The sequence below is a fragment of the Coffea eugenioides genome, chromosome 4 (assembly GCF_003713205.1).
Source record: "Coffea eugenioides isolate CCC68of chromosome 4, Ceug_1.0, whole genome shotgun sequence".
NCBI classification, from domain to species: domain Eukaryota; kingdom Viridiplantae; phylum Streptophyta; class Magnoliopsida; order Gentianales; family Rubiaceae; genus Coffea; species Coffea eugenioides.
The window spans coordinates 41278781-41289701 of NC_040038.1; the positions used below are offsets into that span (position 1 = coordinate 41278781).

Genomic DNA, 10921 nt, shown 5'->3' on the forward strand with positions numbered 1-10921 from the left:
GAAGCCACTTCTCCGCCAAGCAAAGCCAATACAATCACTACTGTCTTCTTGCCATTCAATTTTTAATTTAATCGAAATCACACGAAATTATAATATTAAATTTATAGATTTTCAAATCAAGAAGAATTAAATTAAATAAATCACGAAATTTTTTTTGATATTTTACCCTTTGTCCAGTTACAATTTTTCTGACATTTTAATTTTTGGACAATATTCCAAATAATTTTTTCCCTGCTTATCCTCCCATATACAAGTAGCAATAGTACTTACTTTTCCATGGAGAGCAACAAACTCAAAAGCAACCTAAAAAATCAGTCAGGAAAAGTCTGGAATCTAGTTATTCCTGGTTGCACATGAAGATTGATGATTATTGAACCTAAATTGCATTGCAAGAAAATTGGATTATCCCACTAAGGGGAAGCAACAAATACAACAAACTACCCAAACTGATGTGGTGACACTACTGCTCTCTGATGGGCAAGGCAAAACTTCTTTGCCCAGAGGAGCAAACATTAGGTAAAAGTTTGTCAATATAAAGTCATAGAACTTATGACTTGTAGCGACTAAAGAGTAAAGACGACAACTGACAGGAATCAGAAAGACTACAAATTAAACAACAGCTCTGGCACCACCAGCTTGTGCCATGTTAGGAGCCTCAGGGACTTGAGAGTGATAATGGGACAAAGTATTCAAGGGCACTTTGGCCCTCCTCTCTTTGTCTTCCAGTTGTTGTAGCAAGCACAAACCTGCTTGTTTCCAGAGTATCCAGGAGGAACGCAGAGGCACTTTGCACAGCATTTATTACAGAAGAGTTGACAGGGCTGATTCAAAGAAGGCCGTGTCTTCTGACACCTCCTCTTGCATTGCGAGCCGCATTCTGGTGTGACAACATATAAAGTAGCAGTTTTGATTTAGAAATTCGTAGTAGCTTTGAATATTTAGAGCAAATATCAGATATGAGAAGGGGTGGCAATGCAAAATTTTAGAATACACCAGGCTGCATTTTTAAACTTGGATTCTCCATTACCAAAAAAAAAAAAAAAAATGGGTTAATGATGAAAGCTGCTGTTTTCTTTCTTGATCATAATTAACTTAAAGCAAATTCTGCAATTTTCTTGGGACTAGTGGCGTACAATTGTGTGAAAAGATGTGTGTACATTTGAATTGCATTTGTTTATTCCTCCCTGTGGTCAAACTTCAAATACTTGGAATATTATTTTGTTGGAATATTAATCAGCTCCAACTACAACGATTAACACTAAATTCAGGTTTTAGCTCTTTTCAAGAAAATCAAACGAAGTTAAAGCAAGCAACAAGGAGAAAAAAAAAATAGCCAATCAAAAAAGAAGGAACAAATGTGAAGGAGGAGTACTTACCGTAACCCTTTAGGCTCCCTTCACCATATCGTGCCTGCAAATAGAGTAAAAGATTTTCGTGAGAAAAAAAAAAACTCCTTGTGAGAAAACAGTACTAATCAAAGAAGCAATTTGCTCTTGAATAAAATGTATGGTTCAGACAATCCATGAATGCTCAAGGGTTAGAGAGAGCTGAGTAAACTTACCCTATCAATGTGGGCATTGGCCATAGCCGTGGTTGCAACCATGGAGATGGCCATGATGGCCAAAATAACAAGGCAGAGGATCTTAGCCATTGCCACTCACCAAGTGAAAGGAGCCTTGCTAGAAGAAGAACAAGAAAGAGAAGCTTTGATGAGTTTAGTACTGCTGCCTGCTCTGCTGGTGGTGTAAAGCCTACTGTGGGGTTGGACTATATATAGAGACAAATTATTGCAACAAAGGAAGGAAAAGGGCAAAAGAAGGATTAATTTACATTGTTATCCTCATACTTTATAATAACTATATGGGCATACCTTAAAACTTCTTGAAATTGTATGGACCTCCCCATTTCATGTTTCTGTAAATTCTGTTGATGAAGGTGAAAAATGGTCTTCATATCCTTCTAGTCATTGCAGGGTTTCTTCCATATCAAGAATTTCAATTCAGACACTTTTCAATGATAAAAGGTTGTAAAAAGGTTAGCAGTACAATTTTAGGAATCACTATATGGGATCTCCTTGTAAGTATCATGGCATCCACAAGCCATAAGGGGTTCACTGCAATTTATCCAACCTTTTTCAGAAAATTCATTATTATTATACATAGGAAACTGCCGGTGATTGATTAAGTGTTACAAGTGGGGTAGTTAGTTGGAAAGTGGGGGCGGACCCCAAGAAAACAAAGAAATGCATTAGCACATTGGATCAGTTTCCCTGCACCAAATGGATATTGACGTTAGATGATAACTAATGAAGAAATAAATTAGTACCAAGTTAGAGCTTTTCATTCTGTGTGTCCCGCAGGGCACATGTTGGTTGTCCATCAGCCCAAAGATGAGAACGTTGGTAGGGAATGATTAAACAAGAACCATACGATGGTATAATCAGGAATCAGAAATATGAATCTGAGCATATGGCAGCAGGATCGAGTGTGAGCAGTATTTCTGGATTTTTTTTTTTATATGAGAAGTAGCGGATATTTCTTTTGTCCCACTTTAATAGTTTTATGTTTTTAGTACATCCGTCTCAAATTATATTTTATTTTTTAATTAAAAAATATAGTTAACTTTTAAGTTTTTAAAATATTCTTATTTAGTGTACTTTGTTATCATTGAGTATAACTTACCTTATTTAATACAATTAACATTTTCATTAATAATTATTTTGATTCATATCTTGAATGATGCAACTTTTTATCAGTATTGTTATTATAATTGATGTAAAGGCATAATGATTAATTATATTCCCAACCTTAACATAAGGGTGTTTTTTAAAAAAACATTAAGTTAGATTTACTTTTTTTTATAATAAAATTAACTAATTTTTCTTAGATTGCACGAAAAAGAAGTCAAAACTATTAAATTGGGACGGAGGGAGTATAAAATTTGATTGAAATTAAAATAGAATTTTTCTAACGAGTGTTCTTAGGGTACTCGTTAGCACAAATAACATTCACCTAACTTACTATATATATACATATTAAAAATAGTTATTATCATCCCTTATATTTATTTATTTTTTTAATTAATCTTATATTTTAAAAAACATAACGTATGAAATATACCTTAACGAGTAGAGCACTCCTCAGACGGACCGATTAAAAAAAGAGGTGAATAATTGGGTAAAGGGAGAAAAGTTGGCATGTGAGGCCATCTGAGGGAAGCACATGAACCGAAGATGCGCCCAGAGACCAATCCACCGCACCGTCCGCTGTAACCCATCCCTTGTTTTCTGCCTCGCCATATGCTTCTTCTGAAAAAGTCATGTTTGGCTCGCAACTGCCATTTCTTAATTAATTGCCTGCGTTGCTTTAGTACTCTTTTTCTTCTTCTATATATTCTGTTTGTTTTTCAACGCCGGATGATAATCTTCGTTGGATAATTGCATGACAACTATACATACATGCATGTTTGTACGAAGAACATGAGTTACACAGCTTTTGCACGTCCCCTTTCGATGGTTGGTTTTTAGGGCATTTTTATTAGTTGAATTTATTTTTTTAACAAAAAGGGACCAATTTGCAAATTGGTGTATGGGGTACAATTGAATTCGACTATAGTTGTCGAAAAGAAAATTTTTTTGCTTTTTATTCATTTATTTGTGGTTAACCTTTTTTTTTTCTCTCAAGCTGAGAGCAATCTACATACAATTGGGTCTGATTTTAAACATTTGACTTAATTCGAGCTGAAAGCAAAGAAAGGCTTAATTCGACATATATGAATTAGATGACATCAAAAACGTTTGATTTTAGCTTGTAAAAGACCAAATTGCTTCATTTTATATGTGAGGGATTATAATATAATATCGTTACAATGCGAGAGATGATTGGTGTGGTTTTACCTATGTATATTGCCAATTTTGTCCTATAAATTTCGCACATGTAATGTGTCTGTAACTTTAATGGGCGAAAAAATATGACTTAAAAAATGTTCAAAAACCAAAAAGATGCAATATTGGTTTGTGAAATAACTAAAAGGATTAATCCTTTCTATACTCATACTGTCGGTTTTGGAAGAATGACAATTATATAAATTTGAAATTTGAAATTCAACTTTTACATATGCGTCATGAATCTAACGGTGATAGTGTATACACTGTTAGTATATATAAAATTTACCCTAACTAAAATACTATCCATAAAATATGAGGGTCGTGTGATGCCATTTTTCTTTAAAAAATAAGTTAAAATCCATTTTGCTGACGTAAGAAGGTATAATAAATATTCAAATATATTACAATAACACAATATTTTCTAAGTTTTCATTGCCTTTTTTCTCTTACGCAAAATAGAATGTTTTAGACTCGAAAAGGAATACATGTAAACAAAAGTCAGTCTCTCATAACCGCAAAAACACTTGGTTGAAAAAAATAACAAAAAAGAAAAACACAAAAATGTGGATAAATAATCGCATCCATAGGAAAAAAGTTTTGCTTTTGAAAGGCAACGTTAATAGTACTAACTTCAATAAATGACTTGCAGTGTAGAACATTCAATACTGTAAAAATTTATCTTGTTTGGATTGTAATTTTTTGGCAAAAAAATTTTATATTTTTCATAAACACGTTTTCAAATTTTTTTTTTACCTTACAAACATCACATCCTTAAAAATTGCTACAATATTTTTTTTTCACAAGAACTCCTAAAAACTTTTCTGAAAAAATGAAATAAAAATCACATTCAATTATGTGTAAAGTTAAAAATCATATCTTTGAAGCCTTCAGATATGGTTGCGCTTCCCCAATAGTTTCCAATCAGCTTCGTTGAATTTTCATGTAAAATGCTAGGGATCCTGCCTAGTAGCTTAGGATTATTGGCAAGCCAATTCAGCTCTTACAAGCTGTTATTGCTGGATATATCATATTCATTTAATAACTCATAAATGAATATATCTATTGAAACATCAGAAAACCACATCAAATATCGCTGACAATTAGTCTAACTATGGTCCAGGCTTCAAAGTTCAAACCGTCAAAACTAACAAAAGATTACTACCAACCTGAACTGTAATTAATGTATCTTCAGATTAAATTTTGTTGATACCGAAATATGCAACCATAACATAGTATATATATTGGAGGTCAAAGTGCTCATCAACTTCTAAAGCAAGACATTTAATGAGTTCCTCGTTTCCCGCACAAAATAAGTAGTCAAAGATAATCAGTACGAAAAAACTAAACCGTACGGCCTTCAAAGCCCGGATCAATACTACCCAAGTTGGATCATGGGTAAACATTTTAAACAGTAGGAGTATGTGTCCATTCCACAATTGCCTTTGTAGGTTTTTACACTTTAAAAATGTACTCCTTTGAGGTTTAACGGTGTTGATTTATCTTTTTTCTTTTTTAACTTAGATTGAGGTTTTAGAATTTAGGAATTGATGATGGTGGTGGTCATGGTCATAATGCTACTAATTTGAGATGTGGGAATATAGAATAGTAAAGCTGAGCGTTGAAAGTGAGCTTGAGATTTTGTACATATTTCGTTTTTAGAATTTTATTGAAAGGTAAAATGAACTTTATAATTTTATGAGGGTATTTTGGATTATTCATTCAAAATTTTGACCATTGAATAGTTTTTGTTACTAAAACGGTAAACTTAAGGGATATATGTGTAATGTTTGAAATCTTGATGGAGCTAGGTAAAATTGTTAAAAACCTCGAGGGAGGTTTTTGAAATTATCCCTTAACTATATTAACTAATACTTCTTCCATTCAAACAAAAAAAAAAAAACACTTCTTAATTTGTGTAAAAATAGAAATAAGTCTATTTTTTATGGGAAGCCGAAATCCTTGGTCTATGGGAAAAAAATGCATACCAAGATCACTAAAATGAGCAAATGCTTGTACCCATTAGATAGCACAAGCAAGAATCCTTTGGTCCATGAGTCTTGCGAAATGGTTTATGACGACACAAGTAATTGATCAAAGTAAGACCTTGCTTTTATTTACTTTTTCCTAATGACTTTTTAAGACCTCCAAAAGAATTCACTCGCACCGCAAATGAATTAGGGTACATCGACTCACTATTCCTGTACCTCTCAAAGTGCTTATATTTTACTTCTAGTTGATCCCTTGAAGATGGGCTTGTAGGGTTGGACCAAAGAAGCAGTTGGAATAGTTTCGACCTTCTGGTTTCCACATCTATAATCATGAGAAGAAGTCCTTTCAGTATTCAATCTCAAACTAGCCTTGGGAAAACAATATGACTTGAGGAGTCTGAAATTCTCATTCGGTTGTAGTTCATGAAGATGGCAGGCCAAATCCGACTAGGGCTCCAACTAGGTGATCTTGAATTTAGCTTTGGGCCTTTGGTCATCCATTCAAAGGTACTGTTCTCTCAAACGATCTGCAGTAATGATTAAATTGCATGTGTTCTTTCTTTCTTTCTTTGGTTCTAGCTATATACTACTATGTTAAGTACAGAAATATACACTCTTGAATAGCATAACTTCCCAACCAAAATTTTGTGTAAATTAGGTAATTGTTTAAGATTTTCGATGATGAATATGTTCAACGTATGATTCTTTATTATTATTTTTAAACTTTTGAGAATTGTGTTAACTCCAATTATAATCAGAATTTGCGATTCGCGCTGCGAATTATTTCCTTCTTGTGTTTGAATAAAGGATGTGGAGAGTGAATTTTAATTAACACGTTACACATTCATAGAGCTTTTATGAAATATATGTATCGACCAATTTTTGGTATCACAGAGGATGCAACAAGGGTTTCCTTTGAAAGAGCACGTCAATTTGAAAAGTTGCTTCTATATAATCACATACAATCTTTCTTTTTAAAAAAAAAAAAATTTTTTTTTTGCTCTATCATGGTTGAATATATCGATGGAGTGTAAGACCTGCTTTGTAACCAAAACACCTTCCGGTAAAAGTGAATGGCCAAAAATAACAGTATGAATGAGTCTGATTAACTCGAACACTCTAATAGTTAAATTTATTTATGAATTTTATGGAGATTGATGTATTTAAAATGGTTTATATATTCATTGAGCAAAACTCAAAAAAATTTATATGAAGCTCAATTTGAGTAACTTAAAATTTTTTGCGTGTAAATTTCAAGTTTTATGCTAACTAGGCCAAACTTCACACTTTGTGTAACACAAAATGTTGCTCATATTTAGCTTAATTAGTTTTTAAACTAGGCTCAAATAAGTTGTCTCCGAACGTTGAATAGTGTTTCATTCTTATCTAACTCCCATGACATGCCAATTTTAATGCATCCTATCAAATCAAACGTGAATAAATCCATAGGAGAAAACCCATGAAAACCATAACGTGCCACCCACTTAATATTGTATCAACGGTCATAATATGGGTCCTTAATGCTGGACTCCTTTTCCTTTTTTCTCGAGGATGATCATTTTGATGGGGTACTCAAGCTGCAATTCACGTTATCAAGCAATCCTAGAAACTTGACTGAAGAACCATAAGGAAAACATTTCAGTGGATAGACCGCTGCTGAATATTGAACTGAAGCTTCATCTGAGGATATCCAATGAAAGACATCAAATTGCAGTGAAATGGCAATTCCGACTCAGGGAAAGCTCGATCAAACTAAACTAGGCTAATTCAATTAGCTAGCTCTTTCGAAATATTACTCTAAACTGTTAGAAAACCAACTCTAAAATTTCAACCTGAATTCCAAGTTCAGCAGGAAATGAATCTGAGAAAATTAAAGGGCTTTTTGATTAACTGGTTGGAATTGACTCAACCAATATTATACCTCTACCATGATCGAACACCCTAACTATCTTCACATGGACAAGGAAAGGCCACTGTCAAGCATCAATCATTAAGGTGAGGCGAAAACCAAAAGAAGCACTATCAATTGGCTAATATTTGAGCAAGCAGAATAAAGTTCCCATCATGCATTATTATTTCGTTTGCTCAAATACACACCACAATTAAAATGTTCTAAATTCAGGTAGCTTTGGCTTTTCTTTTTTTTTATTAGGTTTTCATCTATGATTGATCATTCCAAAGAGTACCACGTTGTAGACCACCTTAATTTATTTGTAGTTTGAACTTTAGTCAGCTTTAGCTTTAAGAAATCACAAAACAAGGTTTGAATTATGGAGATAAAACCAAAAGCAAAATATGTATGTGGGCCTGTGGAGGGGTTGATAAACATCCAAATTCTCCTATCTAATAAAAAAGATGAATGAATCCTAATTAAAAAAAGTTGCTTCTTCAGAAATGTATCAATAGAAAATATGCAAAACAGTTGCATTCTTGCTTATCCTGTTTTTTGGTTCCTCAGAATGCCGAAAGCTCCAAAGAAGTCAGCCTATAATATTAGCTGTTGCATTGATTCGCATAATCAGAACAGCCTCAAAAGGGGACAGAATGCCTGTTTTGCAGCCTCAGAAAGTGATAAAGATGAAGTTGTAAAGATGTAGTACCAGCTACTACTGCGCGTCATGTACTAGCTAGTGTTGCTACTCCATGAAAAAATTTAATGCTATAACGGCCTATCAGTATTATTACCAAAGCTTTCATAATTGTTGTTTCTCGAATGAAAGACAAGAAAAGGCTCACAAGTACATTTGACATTGAAAGATCGTAGAACGGAGATCATGTTTTATGTCCATTTGGCTATTGCCAATACGAAACTCAGATAATTACTTAACCTGTGCATACTCCTCTATGCGTAACCTCCTAAAATGAACAAAAAGGAAATCCTATAATGGAGTCTTAAAGCCAGTTGCATCATAAAATTTGACATCAGTACTAAGGTTTTCTACTATCTAATTGAAGAGTAGACAGTGAATTGTTAAGGATTTTGTCAGTATGTCCTCTAACTTAATGTACATTAAACCCTCTTCATCAAATAGATTTTGGCAAATTAGACGCAGAATAAACGTGTTTTTGTCTGTTATTGAGTCTTAACCCTCTATTGTCCAGTCCAAAATCAAACCAAGTTGCAGTTTATTGATGAGCAGAAACAACTAACGAAGAAGGCGAAAAAACCAGCGTATTAATTCCATAACAAGTATAACTCCAATAGTTGATATTTTTCACTCGATTAAATCTGTTTTTAAGATGATCATCATCAATTAATTGAGCAACAATTATACACAGTTCAATCACATACCAAGGCTGTGAGAGCCACTGGCATACAAGATAGAGGGACCTTAATCTGACCTTTCTGTCCATGTTTCCCTGCCTTTTGAGCTAGACATGATGATCATTTGAACAAGAAAAGTCACGAAGAAGACTCAGAAACAGCCTCAGCAGCACTACTTTCCACTTCTTTCCTATGGAAGTTCCTGTGGCAGCCACAAGCAGCACACGTTAGCGCCCCACTGGTTCCCTCTTCACCACTTGCCATGAACTCCCTGCATCCATCCACAGCATATCCTCCCAAGCTTGCTGCATGGTTCTTCTGGCACTCTGCATACCTCACAGTCCTCACCGCTGAGCCACTCGAGCATCTTCGAGATCCCTCTTTCCTCACTACTATTTGCCTCTTCTTCATGCTTCTTCTCGATAACCCTAGCTGATCCTCCTTTGTCTTAGTTTCTTCTGCTGTGGATGAGGAGGAAATTAAGTTAGGAGAGTGACCTTATATTATTGGTAAGTTTTTGAAAAGGAAAAAACTGAGCCTAGCTAGTTTAGTAGCACCCAAATAGTAGTAGTGGTGGCAGTATTAGAATAAAGGAAGAAGTTTTGAGTAGGCTGGCACCTTAACCTAACCCTAAGTTTGTATATTTATATAGTCAGTTTCCACACTTTAGAAGTAGAGGGTAGAAGGTCCACAATAGGGCTAATTGGCTTACTCAATCATTGTTAATTTGTTGTAGACTTCCTTCATTTTTTTTATTGTTTAGGCGCAGATCCTCTTCAATGCATCTTGGACCACTTCCTTAGGCCACTAGTTTCATAATGCCACGTTACTGTGGAAAGGTACATTCATTAAATATTTGGTCCAAAATTTTGAAGGGACTAAGATCCAAGAGTTTGACAATTATCTCCGTTAAAGAGAGTGATGCCCTCAAAAGGATCGACTAGGGTGTTGAGCAGGATTCATGTTTCCATGCCATTTTGTTACCTCATGAGCATAACAAGTTGGCCAGTTTGGACCGAATGTTACACTCAGAACTATTCGATTCGAAAGCATCAATGTAAGTTACGATAAGTTTTTGAATAAATCTTATATACACTGATAATATATATGCTATTACGGTTGTATATATGACACATGTATAAAATTTGGGTTTCAAATTCAAATTCGAATTATGTGTAATGCATTCAATGATGAAAATATATATACTGTCAGTGTATAGAAGATTAATTCTAAGTTTTTTAAGTCAAATAGCAACTTAAACTTAAAAAAAAAAAATTGATGGATCCTAGTCTTAGGCCAATTTCCAAGTCAAAAAATTCTCTTATTCGATCGTATGAATTGCAATTTGTCTAGTGAAGTTCTTTGCAAGTGAAGCCATTTTCTTTTATCTAGTTCCGTATACATTCTTTTCGTTGAATGCACTGTTTGTTTAGAACCAATGAATGTAGTTCTCTTTCAAATGGTAAAATATACGTACACGTATAGACATGAGAAGACCCTTATCCTCAACTTAAACCATTGCAAACCCTAGAATGACCATCCGGAAATGATGGTTCACCTGCCTAACACATTTCGTGGAAAAACAAAAGACAGCCAACTCCGTGTCAATAAAATCCAACTCAACCTGATGGGAAAGTTTTACTTTAGTAATAGCAAAAAGTGATTGATTTACCTCTAATTCTTCAATTTGTGGGTCCTAAATTGTGTTTAAAAGACAGGTTTACCATGGCCCTTAAGACTGTGGCAACAACTCTTGTCTAATTTCTCATTTCCTTATGACTG

At 34.2% G+C, this 10921-nt stretch overlaps 2 protein-coding genes across 2 annotated transcripts; both read right to left on the minus strand.

Moving 5' to 3' along the window:
* Positions 1 to 360: 360 nt before the first annotated feature.
* LOC113768330 (gibberellin-regulated protein 6) lies at positions 361 to 1651 on the minus strand. Its single transcript, XM_027312639.1, has 3 exons — positions 1562 to 1651; positions 1377 to 1410; positions 361 to 877 (listed from the first exon to the last, which is right to left on the minus strand). The coding sequence occupies exons 1-3, from the start codon at positions 1649 to 1651 to the stop codon at positions 690 to 692; spliced, it is 312 nt and encodes a 103-aa protein (XP_027168440.1). The 3' UTR covers positions 361 to 689.
* A 7626-nt stretch (positions 1652 to 9277) lies between these two features.
* Positions 9278 to 9550, minus strand: LOC113769372 (mini zinc finger protein 2). Its single transcript, XM_027313827.1, has one exon. The coding sequence runs from the start codon at positions 9548 to 9550 to the stop codon at positions 9278 to 9280; it is 273 nt and encodes a 90-aa protein (XP_027169628.1).
* Positions 9551 to 10921: the final 1371 nt, after the last annotated feature.